Source organism: Desmodus rotundus, chromosome 6 (genome assembly GCF_022682495.2).
Source record: "Desmodus rotundus isolate HL8 chromosome 6, HLdesRot8A.1, whole genome shotgun sequence".
Taxonomy (NCBI): Eukaryota; Metazoa; Chordata; class Mammalia; order Chiroptera; family Phyllostomidae; genus Desmodus; species Desmodus rotundus.
The window spans coordinates 158,003,291-158,028,836 of record NC_071392.1 but is presented as its reverse complement, the minus strand read 5'-3'; the positions used below and the strand labels follow the sequence as shown (position 1 = coordinate 158,028,836).

Below are 25,546 nucleotides of genomic sequence, written 5' to 3'. Positions count from 1 at the left end.
GCGGGGGGAGAGCATCCTCGTGCCTAATGCTTCCTTTGGAAGGGATCCCACGTGTCACACAGGGCCCGAGTCCAAGCCCTTGGCACATTCTTGGAGACGCTTTGGTCTGCGCGCTGGCAGCAGACTGAGGCCTCATCCCTGAGCGCCCACTTGCTCACCGCCGCCAGGCCCTGAGGGACGTCCCCTGAGGAACGCACTCTGGGCAGGGCAGGAGGCCTGCCCTGCGTCCCAAAGAGGCGGAGCTGGAGACCAGGAGCGCCCTCCCCTCACCAGCACACCAGCACCGAGGCAGGGCTGTGGCCCCGACCCCCCACCCCTGCACCCCGCCTTGCAGGGCCTCCCTGAGCCCCCGGCCGGGATGCCAGAGACTGCAGATGCTCCTGGAGCTCCGCTAGGCTGCAGGGGCAGGGGTTTCTCCGGCACTGGCTGAGCAAGCGCTCTCTGGCCAGGCGGCACACGGTCATGCCAAGGACTGTGGGTGGCAGTTGTGTGACAGCTTCATCAGCCTCGACATGAGACGCCCAGAGGGCATCCACTTCACACCTGTACCTGTGCATCCCACCTTCAGCGCTGTGCCAGCAGGCACCAGGCGTCCTGGGCTGAGAGGCTTTGGAACGATGGTCTCAGGCATGTCCAAAAGCTTTCCGGTTTGACCCTGGTGTTCTCTCCTGGCACCAGCACCGGGCTGGGAGGCAGAGGTGACTCAGCCGGGCTTGTGGGTTGGCAGACCCCTGTGCTCACGCCCGGCGAGGACTTCTCTGGGGCCACGCGCGGCAGCCTTCCGAGTCCCGCCCCTTTCAGGAGCCGAAGCAGGAAGCCTCAAGCCCAGCATGCTCTGCTCTGCGCTCGCCTGCCTCCCTCTGTCCCTGCTTGTGTTGGCAGCACCAGAGTCTTTGTCACCTGCCGTGCTTTTGTGGCACAGAAGCCTGTGCTGCAGGGCAGCCTGTGGGTTTACCAAACACTGCAGGATGGGGACAGCCATGCCTGGGGCTCCGGGCCTGGACCACCCAGGACCAGACCGGAGGCCTTCGTCCAGCACAGGCAGGCCACAGCACGGGGTCCCACGGCCCCGGACTTACCGGGTCCTTCTCGGCTCACTGCGGGCACCCTGGTGAAGGGCGTGACTCTCCCACCCGGGCACCACCGCCGGCTGCTTGTGGCGGTGCCTTGGAAAAGGAGGCTTTGGGGGTGGGGGAGCCAGGTGCTCACCGGCGACCAGGGTAATGGGGCTCAATTTTGTCTTTCGCCTTTTAATTGTGTGACAGTGATTTTGCGATAGAGTTGCCGATGGCAAACATGCAGAAGACATTAACTTTATTTATGTTTTGGATTATTAATGTGGCTGTTAAAATTCCTCCAGTTAGTTTTGATTGAATTGTTTTTTTGTGTGATTCTGTTGTTTAATGGAGCGGTAAATAAGAATCTCTGATAATGAGGCTGAGCATCTGCCACAACAACCTGGCGTGGGTTATTAACATTTCCATTAGCGGCAGGGTGGGCAGCCCGAACTGGGGGCGCGCAGTTAGAGCAAAACAAATGTCGGTGTCAGGCTGAGTGGGTGTTAATTACTATTTTACGCCACCTTGGGGGCAGGGGCGCCGAGGGAGGGGAGACTCCAAGGTCATTCTCTCCCAGAAGGCCTCCCAGGGAGCTGGGCCGTCGGTCGGTGGGCCGTCTCTCTCCATAGCGCCTGTTTCACGGTCTCCATTGGTGGCCCATGAACAGACTTGAGTCTGAAGGCACCTCCCGCGCCTGCAGGCTACAGCTGCAGGAGGTGAGAGGTCCGCTGGCACCCCCAGAACAGCGCTGGCTTCGGCCCAGATTTCCCAGGGCGCCAGGGAAGGAGACCAGAGGACTGACTGTGCCACCAGAGTGCTCAGTACAGAGAAGGGCCCTGCCCCGAGCGCGTGGGTCCTCTGCGTCAGCCCAGCTTCCCAAGGGCCCCTGGGAAAGGTGGTGGCCACCGTGGCCCCATCTGTCACCCTCATTGTTTGCAGGCACTTGTGGCCCTGCTGACACCAACCCAGCACCCAGGGGCCTCCCCTGCCTGGAAGGGATGGAGCAGAATTGAGGACTGGGCCCTCAGACTCTGGAGCCGTAGGGGCTTCCCAGAAGGGTGTGTGGCGCTGAAATCTGTGTCCCTGTCCCTCCTGGAGGGGCGGTGAGTGCAGACGAGCTGCCTCCAGGACCCGGGCTCCCGGGCTGTGACTGGAGCGGGTGCCTCCGCCAGCCGTGCTCCCTCCGTCCGAACCACCCGCCCTCCACTCAGTGCCTTCCACTCACCCCGCAGGCTGTCACAGCTGTCACGGGACGGGTCACAGCCAGACTGCGCGCCTGGCCGCAAAGCACTGGGATGCTCCACGGAACCCTCTGCTGGGTCTCCGCGCCGTCCACGCTCTTCGTGGCCACCCTGACTCTGCGTCACGCCTTTCAGACGTGGCTCCAGGCAGGGTTCTCCGAGATACCGGCAACAGCTGCAGGGCCGGGCGGAGCCTCTCGCACGGCCTTGAGCAGCTTCTCAGCCGCCTCCTGTCCTGCTCTCTCCGCAGCCCCGGCCATGGCCCCTCAGCACGTGCAGGTGACCCCGCTCACGGCCAGCCAGCTGGAGGTCGCCTGGGACCCGCCGCCACCGGAGAGCCAGAACGGGAACGTCCAGGGCTACAAGGCAATGCGCTCGCGCCACGCCAGGCTCCTCCTCCCGGGTGGCAGGGCCACGATGAGTGGCCTGGATCCCAGGTGGAATCCTGGCCCCACTCCACGCTGTCCTCTGGCTCCTGGGGCAGGCCCACAGCCGACCTCAGCCCGCAGAGCTGCGGGCCATGCTGAGCGCCAGGAGTGGGCTCAGCCCAGCCTTGCTTCTTGGCCCGTGTGTGCTCAGGGGCCCCTCCCAGGGCTGCAGGGAGCCCTGCCCCTCCCGCACCCACCCTGGAGGACTCCCTTCATGGACAGTGAAGCAGGGCTCTGAAGTGAATTGTTCCCCACCCCGGGGTCTCCATCAGGTGGTGTGTGAATCTCTTGATTGATAGGTCCTGGGTGGGGCCCAGGAATGTTCCACCCTAACATGGTCCCCCAGGGGCCGTGGTTCCCAGGAGCCCCACGTTGAGAACCACCACACTAACAGGTCATGATTCCACAATAGCTAAAGATTCCAGAGATGGGATACAAGAAAGGCGGCAGGCAGGAGCAAGAGGAGTTCTGGGGGATGAGTAACAGTGGGTTGGGTTATTCTGGGGCAGGAAGCGCCTCGTGTCAGTCCACCTCTGCGTAGAGATCCTGTGAGACCTCCGTGAGGGCCCCGCAGGGAACAGCAGTGAGAAGCCCCGTCCGTCTGCAGGGCAGCGTGAGCCCGAGCCGATCAGTCACGCGGTCCCGTGGGCTGACCCGCCCCGACGACTGTGGGACCGATTATGTGTCCATTTAGAGATGATTTCTGTAGGTGTTTTATGAAAATGAACGCCTTCCTCCACGGCAGGGCGCTCCCCATGATTAACGAGGTAATGGAGAGCCCTGCGAGCTCGGAGTCAAGGAGCCATTTGTGTGTGTCCAAAGTGTGTTTTCTAACTCCCTTAATGAGGGAGACACTGGACATGGGTATTGATCCCGTGAGGAGGGCTGTTCCAGTAGGAGCTCTCACGGGGTCAGCTCGGAGCGCAGCAGCTGCAATGAGTCTCGGGGTGGATATAAGCGATGCTCCCTGGCAGGGCCACTCCAGCGTGTGGCAGGAGGGCTGGCCCAGGTGTCCCAGCGCCTCTCGGCCTCCACGCTGCTCTCACGGCGGGCCCAAGAATTCCCAGTCCTAGCAAGTTCCCCCAGGCCACGGGGCCAGGTGGACCCACGGACCGTGTTGTCCTTGGGCAGCTTGGCCAGCCCACATGGGCAGTGATTCTTGGCCAGCTGTCTAGCAAAGCAGATCTGGCCACCTCTGCACCCCTTTGTCCTCGAAGCCAAGGTCACCCCCAGGCACGTGAAAATTCAGTGAGAGGGTGACACCCCAGGGAAACATGGGCCGTCCCGATAGTGCTGAGCCCACCCAGGTCTCACCCACCCCAGGTCTTGCTTCACTGTCCTGCATGGGGCCGCACTGACCAAGGGCTGTGACCGGGGCCAGCCTGGGATGAGACCAGGGGGACGCTGCGGTCTGTCCACAGGCTGGCACAGGGAGACACAGTTGCCCTCCCTCCGCTCCAGAGCCGTGGGGGCGGCAGAGACCATAAGGGAAGACACCAGCCGTGCTGGCTCTACAAGAGGAAAGGGACACTGGTGGCTGAAGGACAGTGTCCCTTCTGTCCTCAGACCCCATCCTGAGTGGCACTCGGCTCCCTTGGGCAGGGCTCGGCTCTGGAGGGGTGACTCAGGAATGCCAGTCAGTGGCTCCGCTACCCTAGGGGTAGCCTGGGAGCTCTGCCCGCCCTGGCACGGCTTTCCCTGCCCCGAGTCTGCAGGGCTAGGCCCCCGTCCATCCCCTGACTCAGCAAATCTGTACCCCAGGGCATGCACAGCCCCACCCATGGGCTCCTCTCTCCTGACAGCTGGAGACGGTGGGGGGGGGGGGGGTCACCCCTTCCAACGGCCCTCTTCCGACCCCTCGCTTTTTCCCAACAGGTTTACTACTGGGAGGCAGACAGCCCCAACGACACAGAGAAGATGAAGGTGCTGTTCCTCCCAGAGACCGTGGTGAAGCTGAAGAACCTGACCAGCCACACCCAGTACCTGGTCAGCATTTCTGCCTTCAACGCCGCTGGAGATGGGCCCAGAAGTGACCCCAGGCCGGGGCGCACCCATCAGGCCGGTAGGACAAACAGCCGCCTGTCCCACGAGGCACCGATGTTGAGGGGTGGTACCTGCGGGGAGGCCCCCATGTCTGGGCCAGGCTCCCAAGGCCCCCCAGGCCAGGCCTCGGCCAGGTCCCGACGGCGCAAGCCAGTGCGAGCCGAGCCTGCCTCCCTCCCGAGCCCCCAGGGTCTCCAGGCGGCTGACCTAGGCCTCGCTCATAACCACCAGGGCACGTTCCAGGTCCTTCAGGGCCTTCCTGTCAGGCTTGCCAACTAGTTCCTGTCTCTTGGGAGGGAGCTCCTGTGGGCTGAGCCCAGGCCGCCGTCTCGGATGCTCACCTGGGTTGGGGGCCACAAACCACCCCAGCCAGGTCCGGAGCATGGATGGGCTGAGCTGCCAGCCGTCACACGCTGGCTGGAGCTTGGGTTCTGAGGGGTCCCACTCTTCCGGAGCCTCTTGGAGGGTCCCAGCGGCCTGGGGATCTGGGTGGCGCTGACAGGTGCCCAGAGGAGCCTGGCCCGGCGTCCTGGCAGCTCCAAGCAGATCTGCGGGGCCCAGGGGGCCTGAGGCAGGGGAAGCGAGGTGGGGGGGCCATGGGGTGAAGACCCACTAAGGACTCCCCACAGTGCTATAGGTTCAGCCAACTAATACCCTCCTGAGACTCTCACCTCCTGGGGACAGGGGCTCCTAAGCGTCACGCCGCCCATGGGTGACGTGAGCAGCCCGCACAGGCTGCTTCCTTTGGGCCTCACCTGGTAGCTAAGCTGGGCTGAGTGTGGACGCTGAGCAGGAAAGACGTGGGCAGGCCCTCCCCAGGGCACTGCAGGCCTGGCGGGTCACAGGGCCAAAGGGCCCAGGACAAGACAGAGGGCAGAACGGTTCCTGAGCACCGAGGGGAGCTGAAGGAGTGGGTCCCCACCCAGGCCATCGGGGGACAGATCTGGGCACCAACACCCACCCCTACTTCTGCTCAGAGCCCAGGCAGGAGGTATGTGTGAACAGAGTCGGCATGCCACCTGGCCACACACCTGGCCTTCTGTGTCTGTGGTCAGGTGCCCCAGCTCAGGACAGCTCCTCAGTCCGCCCCCCTCCGGACCAAGCAGGGCACTCCGAGCCGGCAGAGGGCCGAGAAGGGGCAACCTCCAAGACCGCCAGACCCCTTGGGGATACAGGGGTCGGCAGGGCCTTCAGCCGTCACAGGGTCCAGCTCCCCAGAGAGCAGGCCAGGAGCCTCAGGAAGGTCCCAGCAGCACCCAGGAAATGGAGCGGCCTGCGTTCCGTTTCCCGTCTCCATCTATTCTTCAGGCTTTGCCTTCGTCGCTCAGCCTCTGAGGCTTCTTCCTGCTGCTCCGCTCCCCCCCCCCTCCCCGAGCACCCGGCTTTCCGGTTGACCCTGGGGAGCTCGGAGATGGCCAAAGAATGTCCTTCTCCTCGATGGCATTTAGACTGTCACTGAGCTGAAAATGGTTTCTGGTGACGCGTGTATTCCCCACGGAGGCAGAGACACGTGTGCAGACAACCCCCCAGCACCTCCGTGAAAGTCCCTTTGTGCTCTGTCCCCCCCAGCGCCCGGGAGCCCCAGCTTTCTGGCCTTCTCCGAAATAACCTCCACCACACTCAACGTCTCCTGGGGCGAGCCGGCAGCCGCCAACGGCATCCTGCAGGGCTACCGCGTGGTGTACGAGCCCTTGGCGCCTGTGCAAGGTGAGGCGGGGGGCACGGGAGGGCGGCTGTGCAGGGGCTCAGCGCTGCTTGATCTGTGGCCACACCTCCGCCCCCAGTCCCAGAGCGGCGCTCACCCCGCGGGTCTGCCTGCATGCGCCTCGGACCTCATCTCTGTAGCTCCCTCGACATTTCTCCACGGTTCCTCCTGGACTCTCAGTCCTCGTGGGCCCTGGGGAGATGGCTGTGAGCAGCGCTCGAGGGCCCACTCAGGGCCACGCTGCCGACCAGACATGGTCAGCCTCGGGGGCGGGGCTGCCAGGTGTTTTCCCAGCCTCCCCTCCGTCCGTTCATGTCCGTGAGCACTCATGGCACACCTGCCGTGGGCCCAGCCCTGCTCCGGCTGCCGGAGCCTGTGGACCCAGGGCAGTGGGGATCTGAGTGAACCGGTCACCAAGACCCTCGCAGTGCTGGGTCCGGTGCGCTTGCACCCCAGTGAGGAGAGAAGCAGCGTGCTGTTAGACAAGCCAAACTCTCGTAGTGACCAGCGCCCAGGAGGAAACAGGAGGGTGGTGAGGGCACTGGGCACAGGGAGGAGGCCTGAACAAGGTGAGGAAGCCAGAAACACAGATCCGGGAGAGAGCCCCCTGCAGGAGGCTTAGTGGCCCAGGGGCAGTGGGTGGGGGGTGGGAGTTAGGAGTGGAAAGGGGAGTGTCCTTCCCAAACCAGGCCTCAGGAGGGAGGAGGAGGGTCTACCGGTGCCCTGCCTGCTGCCGTGGTGAAAGAGTGGGGGAGGGTCTGAGCTATGGGAGACCAGGGCCCTCTGCCTGAGTGCCAGTGTCAACACCGTGGATGAAAACATGTGTGGATGGCCGCCTGTTGCCCAGGACCTGGCGGAAACACAGACACCCAGAGGAGCAGAGACAACACTTAGACACAGGGGCCCTGAGAGGGGCAACAACCACAGCCTAGAACTGAGTGACGGGTCGCACTGGGGGCCACCTGGGGGTGCGCTGCCACGTCCTGGCCCAGGGCTGGGCGCAGGGTGTGACCAGGAGAGGGTGACAGGTGGGGGTGTGACAGGAGGGAGAGGCAGGGGGATGTGGCGGGAAGCGGGTGACAGGGTGAGGGTGAGGTACACTGGGTTTGGAGGGGAAGCCAGGGGATGTGCCCGACTGGATGAAGGCAAGGGACAGGAGCCGGGTGGTGGGTGCTCTGCGGTCACTCACGTGGCACCTGCCCATGGCCCTACTGTATGACACCCAGCCCACTCGGCTGCTGCGTGGCTGTCCCACCTCCCACCTCTGTGCTCCCCTGCCCTGCTCGTGGGTGTCCAGTGGGCGTGTCTTCCTGCCTCAGTGGACCAGGCACTGCGGCTCCAGAGGAGGAGACGGGCCCTGGGCAGTTTCCCTGGTAACGCACACAGACAGGCTGTAAAAATCACCGGTACTTGACGTCTGTGGAAAAGCATGACCCACACACCAGACAACACCGGCTCCCACTTGGAGCCGCGGTGGCAGTTCCCCTTCACAGTCGGTGCGCTCGGGGGAGCAGAGCTGATCTGAAGAAGAGAACTTAGCACTCGGCTTCCTTTCGTCAGCTCTGCTGTGCCATTGACCGTGAGATTCATTGTTATTTAGTGAAGTGCTAAGAAAGGAAGAAATGCTTCCAATAAACTGTGGCCGGGACTTTCGTGCCATCGGCTGCGTGCTGCCTCCTGAATCCGAGGTGTGAAAACGAGAGGGGAGAGCGGCGTCTCCAGCAGTCCGTGAGCTCGGGCGCACGGGGCCCAGCACCCGCGCGGGGGTAGCGTGGCCTCGCTTGGCTGCGTTCTTTCAGAACTGAGTGCCTGCCTGGGGACCAGGTGGCCCAGCCAGGACTTCGGCTGGGGTCCCAGCAGGGGACATGTGCCAAACACAACACTGTCCCAATGAGAGAGGGTTGCCGCAACTCACGAGTCTAGCGGACCAGCGGAGCCCTTCCTCGTCGGGGACCTGAATGTGTCACCTTCCTCAGACACGTCCTCGCTCTGGGGGCCAGACGTGCGTTTGCAGGTTCTCTCGGAGCTCCGTGGTGGGCACCACTGGGCCCGTCTCCTGGGCCGGCTGCCTCATAAGAAGGCACTTGCTCTCCACTGCCACTGCCATAATCGCTAGCTGTTGGTGGCCTGGACCTGCTGCAGGAGGCCTCCCTCCCTCGGATCGTGCTCCATGTCAGGAAGCTTCGCGGGGTCACCAGGGCCGTGGTGGCTTGTCCACCTCACATCAGTGCTGGTGTCGTCGGGAGACTCACGTTCAGCGTGTGCAGCCCACTCGCGGCTCCTGCTCCCCACGGACAGGACCCAGGCGCACCAACAGCATCTGCCCAGCACTTACAGGAGCCAGGCCCGTCCACGCATTCGCTCCAAACCCTCACCGCGACCCACGGTGCAGCGGCACACTTACCCCCACTTTGCAAAGTGATCGGGCCGCAGCCCTTAACATTTGCCCAGGGCCTGTCGTTGGAGAGCGTGGGAGGGTGGGGTCAGAGCCCCAGCTGCAGGTCTACACAGCCACGTGACGGGGGAGTGCCCAGGGAGCTTCTGTTTCCGAAAGTGAGCGCGTCCTGACCGGCAGGTGGGGCGTGAGGAGCGGCTCTTGGAGCCTTTCACGTGCCCGGCTGCATGTGAGACTCTGTCTTTCGAGTGACAACAGGTGAAGTCACTTCAGCCGCAACCACCTTCACAGCTTGTCACAGTAGGACGACCAGGTGTCACCGGCATCCTCACTCCTGTCCGTGGGGAAGGGCTCTCTCAGCCGGCTTCTGCTGAGAAAGAAAGCAGAAGAGAAAAGGGAGGAGAAAGCGGCCACTGGCCCGGCCCTCGCTGCGCCGCGCCACCCCACCCGGCCCTCGCGAGTCCCCCCACAGCCCCGGTTCCTACCTCACCCGAAGAAGCCGCTAGGGTGTTCGTTAGGGCAGCCCCAGGGCGGATCTGTGTGTGGGCCTTTGCCAGCTCAGCCGGGAGAGGTTCCCTCGGCCTCCTGCAGCTCCGGGCCAGGTCTCCCCCCAGTCCCTGCCCAGGGAATGCAGCATGGCCCAGGTGACCAGGCCCAGGGGTCACCTGTCAGGAAGACAGGCCTGGTTTCTCCCGAGTACCGAGACGGGGCGGGCTGGGCCCCGTCAGTCCCCTGTCGTGGGGGAGTGCCGAGCTGCACGGAACGCTGAGCCGTGTTCTCGGGAATTTGGTTTCGTGGCAGGGTTCTTTCTCTGTTTCCTAGAATGTTTTTAACCGGAGTACTTTGTGCGATTGCGCCCTGGGGCTCTGTCGCGCAGGGCACAGCTTGAAAACTGGCTAAAGGTACAAGGCTCTGACATAATCGGGGTGCCAGAGGCCAGCCCAGCCCTGCCTCCCCACGGCGGGACAGAATCAGACATGGGCTGACTTCTGCCCTGGGAAGCAGGCAGGCGTTCTAACAAAGCAGAAGGGGGGCTGCTCCCCAGAATAACTTATACCAGCAGGGCCCAGGCCGTTGCAATGAGGGCCGCGGTGGGAGCTGCGTGCGCAGGCTGGAGCCCTCCGAGCCCTTTCCGAGCAAGGTGAGGTGACAGTCAGGCTCCCTGGGAGGCTCCCCGTGTCCCCGCAGGGGGCTCAGGCGTGGGGGCCGCACACATCTGTCGGTGTCACTCTGAAATGACTTAGAAGAGGATAATCTGGCTGAATTGATGTTTTCTAAAGAGCACAATATGGAAACAGCAAACCCAAAGAAGGTCGTCTGGAGACCCGCAGGGCCGGAGGACTGGAAGGGCGGGTCTGTTCTGCAGTGGGCACACGCGTGGCCCATCTGTGGTCAGGCTGCTAGGGTGAGGGCTGGGGGGCCCCTGCGCCATTGTCACCGAGGGCCAGCCCTGTCGTGGGTGTGGACAGCCAAACCCGGGACAGTGGGGACTGGTCTCCTGAGTGATTCAGTGACTTGGGCGTCTCGGGATATGGTGTCCTCACGTCCTCCCACCAAGAGACGCCCAGCAAAGCTCAGAGAAACCTGCAGTCCAGCACATCATTTTTTTTTAATTTTTTTTATTTTTATTTTTAGACAGACAGGAAGGGAGAGAAAGAGGGAGGAAAACATCAATGTGTGGTTGCCTCTCGTGCACCCCCTACTGGGGACCTGGCCCGCAACCCAGGCATGTGCCCTGACTGGGAATCGAACCTGTGGTTCGCAGGCCAGTGCTCAATCCACTGAGCCACACCAGCCGGGGCGGTGCATTGTTTTCAGACGTGTTTAATCAAAGAAGCTCAGTTCCCCTCCGGGCAGCGCTGCATGTGCGTCGTTCCCAGCACGTCCCCTCGCACACTGTGCCGCCCGACTCCCGCAGCTCTCTCAGGGCCGCCGCAGCCTTTCTGCTCCCTTTACACGTTTGCGAGTGAAAGCTCTGTTGTCACAGCCATGTTGTCACAGCTCTCCCAGTCCAGGCGGCAATATACACAGTGACAATTTTTCTGCATCCGCACTTCAGGGTCCACGAATGACGTTGTCGCGAGCTGCCTGAGGCCTTGAGGCCGCAGGTCAGCCGACCCGTGAGGCTGAAAGCCCCCCTGGGCTGCCCACCCTTGAACTGAAAGTCTTCCGGCGTCTCCTCCCGCTTTTGCCCCTCTCCTGTGGCTTAGGGAGCTCCAGGTCACCTGCGCTAGTGACACAGGCCCAGAACAGCAGCAGAGGCCTGATGGGGGGCCAGGGCCCGAGGTCTCCCACAGTGCCCACGGGTCCAGCCTGTGAACAGTGAGGCCATGGGCTGCCCCCTCCCACTGTGGGGGCCCCTGACCAAGCGTGAGCTCTGAGCTCACTTCTGTGTGCTGAACATCAGCTGTTGTCACCACCACCACCTCCCAAAGGCGAGAAACCCTTCCTTACCGTGCTGCACACCCGTTCCCTCTCTAAACCGGACCGCTCACCCTGCTCTCGCCGCTCCAGGGGTGAGCAAGGTGGTGACTGTGGACGTCGCAGGGAGTGGGCCACGCTGGCTGAAGGTTCGGGACCTCACGAAGGGTGTGACCTACTTCTTCCGAGTCCAAGCGCGGACCATCGCCTACGGGCCCGAGCTGCAAGCCAACGTCACGGCCGGGCCGGCCGAGGGTGAGTGGGCGATTCCCGAGTCCCCAGGTCGGGGACGGCCGTCTGTGGGCGCAGAGCCAGCGGGAACTCGGGACTAGGTGGCCCGTGTGCACCCGTGTGCACCCGTGTGCACGCTCTACCCACGGCTCGGTCGGTGCACGTGAGCAGTTTCTTGGGTGTTAAGTGTGGGAAGTGCTGATTTGTTTTCTGGGAAAATTAAGAGAACAAGAATTGAGTTTGATTTTTGAAACAGGACACGTAAGAAAACTTTAGCTTCCACAAGTCCTAAAGACCAGCCATGCAGCTTCCTACTGAGCCTGTTCGGGCCTTCGTTTAACTGCTTCTGACACCAAGGCGGCCAAAGGAAGGCCACGCAGAGTGCTGGGCACCGAGCTGGGCCCTCTGCACGTGCCATCTCTCCTGCCCTTCTGATCAGCCCCATGTAGTCACCGAGCGAGGGTGGGCCACCCAGCCAGAGCACAGAGACCCAGACCGGGGGGCCCCACACTGGGGGCTGGGAGTCCCCTGGGGGCCAACATATGCCCTCTTTTCTGTTTTACCCCACAGGTTCCCCGGGGTCCCCGAGAGACGTCCTGGTCACCAAGTCAGCCTCTGCACTCACCCTGCAGTGGACTGAGGGGAACGCTGGCAGGGCGCCCACCACGGGCTACGTCATCGAGGCCAGGCCCTCAGGTGAGGGGGGCAGGGCCGTGGGCGCCAGAGTCGGGCACTGCCCACGGCACAGGGTCTGCGCTGTGTCTAAGGGTCTGCGGGCCAGCACTGCACCCCTCCTCCCCACGTTGCCCTGGCGACGCCGGGGCAGGGAGGGCCCTTCCGCTGCAGTGAGAAGCCCCCCATGCTCCTCTCGTGATATTAACCTCACGGGCACCCGTCCACCTGTCTTACCCACAGCACACCAGCCAGGCGAAAATGTCACTCCCAGAAGCGAGCACCCTAGAATTTGGGGACACTTGGAGGTGCTTTCGACTCACCAGTGGGATCTAAGAGGATTTCCAGGGTTCTCATTGCGGGTTCTGAGAGTTTGCTTCCCAGGTGGAAGGTGTGGAGATCGCGTCTGATCCTCACAAACTTTCCTGTGAACAGCGAAGCCGACGCAGGGTCCACTCCACGTCTGTGGCTTCTGAACCTGAGGTCCCAGAGCCCCTCCCCCACTGCCCCCTTCATCTTCAGTAACTAAGAATGGGAGTACCTAGAAAACAAATTTCCAGTGAGTTGAGTCAGACGTGACGGTCGGCGCTGGGCGTTTTGCCCCAAGCAGAGAACGCTGAGTTCACTGCTGGGCTCACGGGAGTGTGTGTGTGAAAACGCAGGACATGCGGGGCGGGGGCGGCGTCCAGAAAGTGTGCGCGCTGCCAAACCCTGCCGCCGGGCGGGCGGCGGCTCCGGGACCCTTCAGTCTAATGTTTAAAGAGGCCGCGAGACTGAGAGTCACGTGCATTGCTGTACCAGGGGCGCCCCACTCCCCCACCAGATTGCTTTGGAAAGATTACTCGTTACAAGTGCCTTCCAGAAACTCCTAAGAAGCTTAGTTCATAAGACCAAAATTTCTGTTCAAAGGCGATATGAAAAAAACCTCTGGCCCAAGAACTCCCACAGTCCACTCGCCAGCCCGAGGGTCCCGAGACTGTTGAACAAGGCACTCAGCCTGTCCCAGAGACAGGGGTCCCAGATCAGTGACTGGTGTGGGCTCAGCTGTGTGGGCTCGGATGGGCCTCTGTGGTCGCTCACCGCTGCCCCACCCCCTGAAGGCAGACGCCCAGAATAGGTGCGGGCTGCGGGCCCGCTCCGACCCGCATGAGCAACTGCATCCCCCCCTGCCCCCCCGGGTCTAGCACCGCGTGGGAGACGGAGGCGCTTTGCAGACTCTCGGGCCCTCCCGGGAGCACGACAGGGTTCCGATCTGTGCGTTCAGGTGGGAAGAAGCGCATTTCTTATTTCACTCACCTCTTTCTGAAACTCAGCATCTTCTCCCCTCGTAAGTGTCAGTGTGCTCGTTGGCCGCAACCAAGCGCCTCACCCAGGGCGGCTTACGGAACAGAAACATCCGTCTCTCGGCCCCGGGGCTCCAGGTCTGAGGGCGGGTCCCTTCAGAGGTGGGGCAGAGCCTACCTCCCCAGCGCCTGCGCGTGGCTGCCGGTCCTGGGCGTCCCGAGGCTTGTGTGAGGCTGACCCACGTGCTTCCTCTCCCCTGGCGTTCTCCCCGTGTCGGCATGTGAACGTTCCCGTTCTGTGAGGCCACCAGTCACATCAGGGGCTCATCCTCACGACCCCATCGTGAGTAATTGCTTCTGCCATGGCCCTATTTCCAAATAAGGTCGCATGCTAAGGCACTGGGGACCGAGCCTTGAACATACGAATTTTGAGGAGACACAATTCAACCCAGAACCACAAATGTCACAAATGCGGTCCCTGAGACAGTGTCAGCAGAGACACCCCGGCCGCGGCCGCATCGCGTCCCTGCCGTGGCAGGCACGTGTCTCACCAGCTCAGCATCATTCGGAGACCCCTGCTAGACCTTGTCATCCCACGCTCCACGGTGAGGGCGGTCAGCTAGCCCATCTTTCCACCACGCCTCCCAACGAGCCCTGCGGCTTCACGCGAGGCGGAGAAAACCACCCACCGTCCACACCAGCAGCCTCACCGGGAGACACACGCTCCGGCAGACTCCCACTGACCTCTGGGTAATTAAAAGCCTTACCCGTGGAACTGGTTTCCTCTTTAATTTTGGTTCACGCACCGAAAACCATTCTCAGAAGGTGTCCCTCACGGTCAGCAGATGGCGGAAGGGGCCCGCGCACCGAGAGATCAGGAAACCCGGCCCTGGAGGACGCCCGCACAGCCCGCACAGGACTCTGTCTCCCTGAGCGCAGTGAGGGGCCGGCAGGCGTGGGGCCCGGCGAGGGCTCGGGAGTGTTCCGGGGACAGGAGAGCTCTGGACCCGACAGTGCTGCTGTCCGCGTCCCATCCCGGCGGCAACATCGGCAGCTGTGCACGCTGTCACCACGGGGACCCGGAGAAAAGACACCCATGCTCTCTGTTTTATCTCCACAGCTGCACGGAGCTGCAGCTTCCTCGAAGTGCTCGGCCTGAAGTTTATGTGTGACGTAGACACATGTCCCCCACGGAGGGTCTCCCCGTCCAGTCGAGGGCACAAACGCGTCCTCGGCATGAGCGTTTCCGTCGCAGATCAGCCTGCGGGACTGCGGCCCCTCCCACAAGTGACAGGCCCTGATTCTCAGGCTGGCCTGGGCAGCCGCCGAACTCTCCCAGGCCCCTGAGTGCTCAGCCGCCCCCCGGGCGAGAAGAGGCCGCCTTGTGTGGCAAGGCCGGCGGCAGGGTGTCGATGTTCAAACACCGTGCCGTGCCGCAGGGCCCCGGTCTCTGCCTGGTGCAGCACAGGCCTCACGCCACAGAACACCGGCTGCCCGTGTTCCCGCACCTCTGCGGCACATTCTGGCCAGGCCGTCTCCAGCACCTTCTGAGGGAGCCAGGGTCTGGAATACGGGCCATGTGCTGCATCAGGAGAGGTTATTTTCAGTGGGGGGCCGCTCAGCGGTCCCCTCACCACAGGGCACCCAGGAAGACCAGACACTTCGCGTCGGGTGGGCTGCCTGCCTGACGTCTTCCCGCCCACCTGCACCTCTGCGCCTGCAGCTCATCTGCTCTGCGGCTGGTGCCCAGCCAGCGGGCAGCCGAGGGCTCGGGCAGCGGGGGTGATGGCAGGCCACCTCACGTTAGCCCCTGCAACCCCTGGCTGCCCCACCATGGAGACACGGGAGAGAGCAGCAGCCACAGTGGCGAGCACCGGGCTGGAGCAGGGCCGCTGACCCCTGGGCAGGCGTGGTCGGCGGGGGTGGGCCCAAGGACAGCACACCCGACTGCACAGGCCCGCCTCACCGAGGACATGGTCCCCAGTGGAGTGCCTTGTCCTGCTCCCTGTGACGCAGTGGAGACTGCGCAGCAAGTGTGTGCACGTGGCCTGATTACACAGACCATCCCAGGCGTGGCTCCTCCGGGGAGCTCCCCGAGCTCATTCACGTGTTCGTACAACAGGCTGGAACGGTCCTGAAGGAACCTGAACAGACGTCCCCTCCAAAGCAGCGCTGATGCACGCCGGGATGTGCCCAACGCAAGCAGACCCCGTGTTGTTTTTTCACGAAGGACGTGCTGGGCGCAGAGCTGAGAACAGGGGGGCAGGCCCTGCGCCCCAGACCAGGACCCTCCCACTCAAAACCTTCACTGTGGGTCTTTGATCTGGAGACTTTTCAGCTGGACAGAGAAGAAAACCAGTATTGTTCCGAAGGCGTAAAACCCACAGAAGTTCCCAAGTCAGCAGGTTCAGCGAGACGGTGGTTCCACCTCGGCCTCGGCCTCGCCGCCTGTCCCCTCGGAGCCCTGCGTGCTGACAGCCTGCGCCCCGATCCCTGTCTTTCTGGGGGGAAGGGCTCTCCCTCGCAGGCCAGCCTCTGCATTTAGGCTTTCGCCTCAGGTTTTCTCCTGCCTTAAACAGGGATGAGGTAAAAAGTGATTTTTTGTGAGATGTGAGTCAGCCCGCCTGCTTCAGCTAAGTTTCTGACCCAGGCTGACCGTTTGTAAGAAGAAAAATCGCCGTGTTTAAGAAATCAACAACCGACAGGCTTCCGCTTGCTCAGGGCTGCGGGCTGACAGTCACGTGTGGGCAGTGTGAGTTAGTGGCACCAGAAACGTCAGGCCGGGAGTGACAGTTCCACTCACGTGGAGACCCTGTGTAATTGTCCGTAAAATCAGACCGGTGCGCGTCCGGATACCTGCCGCGTGGCTCCGCCCGGGTGCTCGAGGGGTAAACCGAGCGGCACTGTGTCATTCCAGAGACGAGGCGTTCGTGTGCCCAGCGAACCCGGAGCTTGTCTGGGAACAGACGCGCCCCTCCCGTGGGGGCGGGGGAGGTGGCGCGGGAGGGAAAGGCTGACTCAGTCCGCTCGACAGACGCAGGCGTGGACCGGACAGAAAACCCTGTTCCGAGGGAGACGACAGAGCCACTTCCCTTTTCGTAGTACCTGGATGGCGCGTCCAGGGCAGCAAAGCCGGCGTTCGTGTTCTTTAAAGAAAAGCGGAGCAGGCGGCCCAGGTGTGCCTTGGACCCCACGCAGCTCTCCTTCTGAGGCCGCCGGATTTTGGCCTGGGACCAGGGTGTGCTTACTCAGGCACACCTTGCAAAGCTTATTTCTCAGCAGTGCCCCGCCTTCTCACCTGGCAGTGCCGTTTTCCCGACAGTGTTTCGGTAAAGACAGTCCAGGACGGTGCTCCCTCGATGTCCAAGAATGGGGGGCGGAGAGGGGGGCAGGCCGGGCAGACAGACCTGATTCGGGCTCACTGCGCTGCCATGGACAGAGGTCTAGGGGAAGGTCGACACCTCCCCCAGCAAGTTCAAAGCCCTCGGGCCAGCAGGGCTACTCCCCAGTCATCCCAGCAGCAGCCATCCAGGGAGGTGGCTTTGGAAGACACCACCACTGTTCTCTCCCTAAGGGGAGAAGGAAAGCTGTCCCGAGCACACCGGCGAGGCGGAGCCTCCCCCTGGGCGGCAGAGCTGGCTGACTCCGGCCCCAGAACTGCCCTTTACCTCGGACGACGGCCCGGCTCCTCGTCCGAGCTCACTGGGGGGGAGACCAGGCCATGGGACCGCCCTGTGCTCAGAAAGTCAGTGTCCACTTCTCACTGCAGCTAATAGTTCCCTAACGTTACCCCCCTCCCTCCGCCACGAGTTTGCATGGGTGTTCAGCGGCACAGCACAGAGGAGGGCGGCCCACCGCGCGGCCACGGAGTGGACCCTTCAACAGCTGCCAGGTTCCCGCCCGCCCCCACCCATGGTTCTGATTTAAAAATTAGTGTGGACCAGCAGCCTGGTGAACTATAAATGAAGCCGAAAATGCTGAATATGCTAATTTTGGAAAGGAAGAATTAAGCAGAGTAAAAATGGGAACATTTTTTTCAGTCAATTTAGAAGGAAATCTCGTGGTATGACGGCCCCTGCCCCGACATTTGTCACCGTAAGTGGATTGCTAAATACCTCGTTCTGGGCTGAGATGCTGCATCAATATTTTAAAATGTTTTCTATGAAAAATGCACACGATTCCTAGAGCTGCGACAGAGTGCTTAAAATAAAATGTGGCTTCAGGTGACGGTACAGGAAAGGGAAAGGGCTTTTCTTTCAGCGGCAAGAAAGCGTTGCAGAAACACAGATGCAGAAGACACTCAGGGAGCCCACTGTGCAGGCCCGCGCGGTCAGTCTGAGGACGCCCGTGCCCCTCCGCGGCCCGTCATTTCTGTGGTTTTAAGCAACATCCAGTTTAAAAGAGTCTGCATGTTTTCCGTTAGCCTCTTTGACAGCATCACGGTGTCTGTGTTTTGAGAGGAAAACGGGGCCTGACTCCCGCAGCGCTGAGAGCCCCGGAACGGAGGCGTGGTCCCAGTGCGCGCCAGTGACGGGCGCTGGTTGCAGCCGACAGCAGCCTGCGGGCCGCGGAGGCTGTGAGCGCGCACAGGTGCAGGGGCACGGAGCCCGAGAGGACCGCAGAGGGAGCGCGGACGGAAGGGTCGTGTCAACAGGTCCTTACTGAACTCTGGGCAACTCTGAGGGCGCGGTGGTTGAAGACACAGGTGATGTGAAGAGGTGCTCTGGAAGCCCACTGGCAGCACCCACGTCTTCCTGGGCGTTGGAGGGGGTCAAGGGTGGCCTCCGAAGATGAGTCTGAAGGGGTGGAATGGCCTTGTTGGTTTTGCTTCATCCCCTGCTGGCCACTCATTGAGAACAGACATCTCACCTGACTCCCTGATGGGTGAATGCGGTGGAGGGAGGAAAGGGCCAGGGGCTCTGGAGGCGGAGGGCGTGGCCTGTGGGGCATGGCCCATGCGAGGGTGGCCTGTGCCCAGGCAAGAGGGCATTCCCTGCACCTGCCATTCCCTGATGTCTCTCAGGCAAAACTCAGAATATAAGTCCCGCACAACGATCCTTCCATGTGTAAACCTCAGCATGTTCGGAGGAAAAGGGAAAGGTTTAAGTTCCAGCGTGCCATTTTGACCTTATTAGTGGAAATGGGTATCCTGGTGAGAAACTAATGTAAACGCGAATATTTGGAAGTAAACGAGCGTGGCGCTACCTTTCTGCCCGTGCGGAGAGCTGCACCTTTGAAAGCTCATTAGCAACCACTCCCTCATTAACCTGTGGCTGCAAGGACTTACTCGGTGCGAACGCTAAATCCTGCGCAAACACAGACGCCCACACCAGCAATTTCCTTTCTGTTTGCTGTCGGCTAATCCACTGGAGCCGGTCTGGCGCTTTGAGCGCGCGACGAGGTTGGCCTCCGGATAAGCCGTGGCGGTCGCGGACGCGGGGACGTGACTGTTCTGTTCCAGCGGGCCTCGCCACCCCCGACCCCCGGCTCGTTTTAAAAGACCACATACCCGTGCCTGCCCGAGAAATTGTAATTCATGAAGGGTCGCTGCTCCCGACAAACATTCTGGGGATCCTTTCTGCCACTTCTTACCTTAGAGCCTGGGCTCAGGTCTGCTCTCCCCGACGCTGGGCTGTCTCCGAGCGCTCTGGCGGCAGCCCCCACGCATCTCAGGTCCTCGGTCCTGTGGGAAAGGCTCCGCACCAAAGGCGTTCACTCCCTCCGTTCCCGTGGAATCAGACAGTGCTTGCCCTTCTGTGACTGGATAATCTCACTTAGCCTAGTGGCTTCAATTTCAATTTTAACGTTTTCCTATATGTCAGGGCTTAAGTAAATTCAATATGTAGTTTGTAGTAGAATATACTTAAAATTTACCATTTAATTATTGGTAAGTGTCTAGCACGAGTGACATTCAGCACACTCACCCTGCTGTGCAGCCGTCCCCACCATCGTCTCCAGGACGTTCTCGTCTACCCACACGGGGACTCTGGCCCCACGAAACACTCGCTGCCCCTTCCCCTCCCCCAGCCCCTGGCAACCACCCTCCTACTCCCTGTCTCTGTCAACTGGCTCCTCCAGGGACCTAACAGAAGTAGAATCGGGCAGTATTTGTCCTTCTGAGACTGGCTGCTTCACTCACCACGGTGGCCTCCAGGGCCCGCCACATAGTAGCAGGTGTCGGAATTCCCTTTGGTTTCAGGGCTGAACAGTAGCCACCGTCTGGATGGACCCCCTGTGCTCCCCCATCAGTGCACACCTGGGTCACCGCCACCTTTTGGCTCTTGTGCATATCGTGGCTGGGAACGTGGGTGTGCAAGTACCTGTGCGAAGTTCAACCTATCTGTGTAATTTGCACTTGTACTTGGTTAAGAGGGCTAAGCGCCCGGACATGGGTTAAGACCCCAGCTCACCTTGGGGCAGGTTGGAGGCTGCAGCCATTTCACAGGGTGCTGGGGCCCGAGGGCGGCACTTTGCGAGTTTGGTTTGGGCAGTGGAGGCAGCGTCCGTGGGGCAAGAGGCCTGGCAGGGCCGTCCCAGGGCACGGGCAGACCCCACATCCCAGCTGCACTGGGCACCTTCTCCGCGATGCAAACGTGACCTGCTGCAGGTCACGGAAAGTCACTCTGGGAGCCCTGCATTCCCTGCCCAAGGCCATGTGGCATCCCCGCAAAGCTGGCAGTGGAGGCAAAGGGGCTGTCGTTTCAAGTTTGCACATCGATCATCGGTTCCGATTAGAATGTAGGGGGGCCACCGTGGGCACTGGGAAGAGCTCAGCGCCATGGCTGGTGTGCACAGGGACCAGCAGAGCCGGGCGGTGGCTGGGGTGGGTGTCCCGTGGTCAGTCAGGAAAGCGGACATAGGGTTAGTGACCGCATGCACACGGCAGGCAGCACAGCAGTGAGCTGCGCCAGAAACCCTGAACCAAAGATAAGATCCAGGCAGAGAGCAGAGGGGAGGGTCTGGGATCTGCCCGAGAGCGTTCAGGAGAAAGCCACCACCCGCTTGCAGTCTCAGCAAGTCTACTGACGAAGGAAAGGCCTCGGCTGCCCAAGTCCACTGCCCCCAACCCTGTGCACCTCACCCCAGCCTCCGACACGCACATCATGTGCCCTGGGCGAGGGGGCTGGTGAGCTGACCGGCCGGTGCCGCATTGAGGCCGCTCGCATTTGGCGGGGAGGTGGGGGAAGCCCTGTCCTCTACTCTCGCTGCGCCCGCTTCCCTAGCCGCACCCAGCACTCTCGCTCTTGCAGATGAAGGCCTGTGGGACATGTTCGTGAAGGGCGTTCCCCGGAGTGCCACGTCCTACACCATCAGCCTGGACAGGCTCAGGCCAGGAGTGACCTACGAGTTCCGGGTGGTGGCTGTGAACCAGATGGGCTATGGGGAGCCCAGCAGCCCGTCCACAGCCGTGTCAGGTAGGGTGCCCTCCGAGGAACTCTTGCTTCTGAGTGGGGAGGCCGGCACGGGACCCTGCCGCTGGCAGACACTCCGGCACCCGGGGCCCGCGCGGGACACATGGTGCCGAGCGGCAGTGTGGTGCCGGGCAGCAGCGGCCCTCGTGCCCCCACAGCACCGGCAAGGCCGGGGTGCCCCTGGGACAGGGGGTCGCTCTGGACAACGCCAGACCACGGAGCTCCTCAGGAGAGGGCAGCCGGCTTCCTCCTTGTGGATCTGGAATGCTGCCGTGTCCCGAGGAGCCCGGGCCACTGCATGTCCAAGACCACTTTGCTGTCCCCTTCAACCCCGCATGCACCCTGCTGCGTCCGTCCAGCGCTGTGTCTAACGTCTGGCGGGTGTGTTTTCTGTGGGCGGCCGGTCCTGGGCCTCAGCTATAACAGGCTTCCTGTGCCTCCCGGCATCCAAGGCCTCGGGACCAGCTCCCCTGCAGGGGGCACAGCAAGGACACAGAGTGTGGCCCCAGGGCCATCCGGCACTTTCCAGGAACAATTTCCATTTTTCGGTTTAGTAAATAGGATAAAACGAGATGAGTAGCTTCCTTTAGAGCAACTTGTAAATGAAAACTCTTCTATTCCTTTCTCAAAGAACACCTGAAAGTGGGGCCAGTTGTTCTGCTCAGCTTCCCTGGGGGATGAACTAAATACAACAGCCCAGCTCGTGGGGCCCGTGGGTGGAGGAGGCTGACAGGCAGCCAGACTGGCCCTGGCACGTGCCTACCACAGGCCGCTTCCGGGCAGGTGTGGGCGCCATCCAGCACAGACAGCCCTGTCCAGGCCAGTGGCCTCATCTTCCCTGTGACTGGGGTCCCACCCGCCACACCCTGACCCTGGCCAGTTCACGGGCAGCAGGCGAGTCTGGGTGTCTGTCCCATGTCCCCGTGTGCTCGTGTCTGCCCTCAGCCCAAGTGGACGCCCCGTTCTACGCCGAGTGGTGGTTCCTGCTGGTGCTGGCACTGTCCTGCCTCGTCGTTGTCCTGCTGGCCGCGTTCGCCCTGGTCCTGCGTGGGCAGAGCCGGAGATACAGCAGCTGCGGCACAGGTGGGCCACCCCACCCGGGGCTGGGGGAACAGCGGCGGGGTGCCTTTCTCGGGGCACCAGGCTCTCCTGTCTGCCCTCAGCATGGCCGAGTGTCTCAGATGCGTCACCCGGGACCTCTGAGTCTCAGTTCCCCACTGCACCCTGCGCCAACGCAGCCGTGTTTTCAAAGGTGACCAGAAAGTGCACAGTGTCAAACTGTGGGCAGCCGTGCCAGTCAGGGCCGTGAGGACCAGGGGCTGGCACAGGCCCCAGCTCTAGGTGTCCCGCACAGAGTGACAGAAACGCCACGGCACGGCCGTCTCTCGGTCCGAGTCTGTGCCTCGCCTTCTGCCCCACGGCCCAGCGCCGAGCCCATGGTGGCCAGTTCATCTCCATGTCCCCAACACAAGCGCTGTGCCTGGCACCTAGTAGGTGCTCAGGAAGTGCCGCTGCTGGGTGAGTTGCCGTCATTAGAGAAAGGGAGGACCTGGGGCAGAGCCAGCCACAGAGGAGCACCCAGAGTGTGACTCCACTTACAGGAAGGTCACAGCGGGTGTTTCTGGAAGACAAAATGGTGTCGCTCCTGGCCGACAAGGGCAAACAGAGGGTGCGAGGGGAGCTTTCCGGCTGTGGGCATCGCCCCGCACCTGCTGTCCCGATGGGGCTGCCACGCACGCTGGAGAGCGGCGCACTGGACGCGCTCTGGCGTCCTCCGTTTAAAGACGTTCCCGCAGCTGCCGGGGGCCACTTCCTCTCATTCGCAGGTCTCGCAGGGCCCCAGACTGCGGGCTGCCCTTTCCCCGCACATCCCCACCGCTGGGCCCGCTGTCTAGGGTCACCAGGCCCCATGCTGGGTGGTCGGGCTCCTCCCATCAGCTCCTCCGTCCTCCCTCTTAGGAGACGGGATCCCCAGTGAGGCTGTCCTACAGAGGAGCCACCACGCTAGCCCGCTGCACCGAGGAGGGGCCCACGGGACCCCCACCCGGCCGCCAGCACCGTCACTGTGCAGAAAGCGTTACTGAGACCCTGGGTGCCTCGCCTCATGCTCCCATGACACTGAGCAGTCCACCCCTCCAAGAAAGGATGTTTCTCCTGTATAAATTCACTTCTAACGTGTGTTCCTGCACCGGGTTTTATTCCTGTGGGACTCACGGGGTAGGAAGGGTGTGTCGCTTCACTGAGTTAGCGCTATGACAGAGCCCTGTGTCTGGCTGTGGAGGGTCCCCGACTTGTCACGCTCCCACCCGACTGGGAGACAGAGCTGACCTGCAGCCTCCGGTACTCAGCCTCACCTGAGGGGTTAACTTCACACCACAAATGGACCCCTGGAAAAATACTGCCTACCAGGATGTCCCCCTCCCGCCCAGGGGACACAGAGCCCAACGCCGCGCTGGCACAGCCTTGCCCCGCACCCTCCTTCCTGCACACCAACACGACCGTCCTCAGCAGGTTCCCTTGGCTCCCTCCTGACACCCCCCTTGCCAGCACCCTCATGTTCCCCGGGTGCTCTGTTGGTTTAGGCACGCTGGGGGAGGGGGACAAGGCACCCCACGGAGGGGACCCTCAGGGCTTAGAAATGGGGTTGAGTCAAGCAGACCCACGTGGACCCCGGCGCGGGTGCAGCCCTGTCCCCCAGGCCGGCGCAGCGGGAGCCGAGCAGAGCAGGCCAAGGAGCTGTTAGGGCTTGTGTTTGCTCGGAACTTGGGGTCCAGTCAGGGAGACAGAGGTGGACGAGGAAGAGCGAGCAAACACGTCTGAAAAACCCGGCAGGCGGTGACCCTGGGGAAACCGCAGGCGAGCCTGTCCTGGCTCCAGGGGCCTGGGGGGCGGGAGACAGCAGGCTGCTCTTTTGGGCATCTGGAAAGTTCTCCCTGGTCTCCTGACCTGCCAGCTGTGGTCTGAAGGAAGGGGGCGAGTGAGCCGGGTGGTTAGGGGGGTGGGAGTGCACCAGCCCAGCAGGGGGGCGGCGTGAGGACGCCGGCTTCCACGCCGTGGCTCCACTCGACCTGCTGATGCGTCCGGGATCTGCTGTGATGCGCACTCTCAAACTCACTCTCAGGGTGGCCCCCGCCCCGCTGTCAGAGCGCTGAGTTCGCTGCCACGGGGAGCTGGCACCCCCTGGCCGGCCCCTCAAACTTACTGTCCAAGGACTGGCTTGTCACAGGGTTGCGAGCAGCTGCGTTTGATGTGTTAAATGTTGACTTTGCCGATTTTTAAAAAGTGGATGCTCTCTGAGTGCTTTCTTAACATATTCTGGTCAGAATTCTGCTATTCTGGTGTCAGGCGAAAGAAACACTGAAATGCTGACAGTGCCACTTTGCTCCGGCATTGTCACTAAGATACAGTGTTTCTCCCCCGCCGGCCCTCAGGCCCCACCCCTGGGCCAGGGCTGCGGTTTTCGGGGCTGCGAGACCTCGAGCTCTCCAGCTCGGGGAGCTGCGGGGGCGCTTGCCTGCGACGCCCGCTCACGGTCCCGTCTGGGTCCCGGTCCCGCTGCAGGTAAGGGCCTCTCCCACGCGGAAGAGTCTGTGACCCTGGATAACGGAGGCTTCGCTGCCTTGGAGCTCAACAGCAGGCACCTCAATGTCAAGAACACCTTCTCAAAGAAGAACGGGACCAGGTAGGGACTCTGCAGCTGCCCCCCTCCCCCATTCAAGGGCCTGTGTGCTGGCCAGATGCGTCCCCACCCCCGTGGTCCCACCGAATCCCAGCAGGGGCAGCGTTGAGTCCAGGAGGATGGTCCGGGCAGGCGGTCGGAGTGCGGGGGTGGTAAAGAGAGGACGATCTTGGGTGGGCAGGGAGGTGACCTGGGGAGACCCCACAGCCCTCGGGCGGGCCCCAGGCGAGCCCCAGGGTTAGAGAATCCCGCTTCCGTGGGGTCCCCGCCAGCGCCGCAGACTGGGAAGTTGTCGCACCTGTTGCCGAAACAGTATCAGAGGCCGTGAGGGCAGAGGCCGCGGGTTTCCTCTGGCTCCGCCAGAGTGCAGTCCCCAGGCTGAGGGCAGAGCGCTGCCGCCCCGCGTGCCCTCACGGCTGCGGCCCCCGGCCCCAGGTCCCCGCCCCGGCCGAGCCCCGGGGGGCTGCACTACTCGGACGAGGACATCTGTAACAAGTACAACGGGGCCGTGCTGGCCGAGAGCATGAACCTCCAGGAGAAGTCAGTGGACGCATCGGAGTCGGAGGTCAGTGTTGCGACCCCCTCCCGCTCCTGTCCCAGCCCTCTGCTTCCTCCAGGTGCCTGGTGGCTTGTCTCTCTTGGGTGTGATGATGACAAGGGCCCCGTTGACAGACTGGGGAGGGACTCGAAGCTCCGAACTCAGACCCACAGCCCCAGTGCCCACCAGCCCCTCCCACAGCCTCGGCATCGGCGGCACCAACGCCCAGGCGGGCTCCCCGAGCAGCGGTCCCATCTCTGAGCAGACCCACCCCCACAGCACACACAGACGCTGAGGGCTCTGGGGAGTGGTCCCGTGCCTGCCCAATCTCCTGGGTCCCCACCCTGCCAGTGTTCAGACGGGCGACGTGCCCCAGGTGACCTTTGATCCAAGGCCACCCTCCTTCCTCCTGCTCTCAGAACCAGGCCTGCTGTGTCCTG

The 25,546-nt window shown here is 62.4% G+C and overlaps 1 protein-coding gene across 2 annotated transcripts in view; it reads left to right on the top strand.

Moving 5' to 3' along the window:
- SDK1 (sidekick cell adhesion molecule 1) overlaps positions 1–25,546 on the top strand; it is a 576,882-nt gene that overhangs the window by 537,936 nt on the left and 13,400 nt on the right. For both annotated transcript variants that reach the window (XM_053926257.2, XM_053926258.2), the window contains 9 exons: positions 2,550–2,665; positions 4,603–4,789; positions 6,340–6,477; positions 11,385–11,546; positions 12,093–12,218; positions 20,728–20,892; positions 21,835–21,972; positions 24,451–24,571; positions 25,004–25,133. In XM_053926257.2, coding sequence (XP_053782232.1) covers positions 2,550–2,665; positions 4,603–4,789; positions 6,340–6,477; positions 11,385–11,546; positions 12,093–12,218; positions 20,728–20,892; positions 21,835–21,972; positions 24,451–24,571; positions 25,004–25,133 — 1,283 coding nt within the window. The remainder of the gene's footprint in view (positions 1–2,549; positions 2,666–4,602; positions 4,790–6,339; positions 6,478–11,384; positions 11,547–12,092; positions 12,219–20,727; positions 20,893–21,834; positions 21,973–24,450; positions 24,572–25,003; positions 25,134–25,546) is intronic.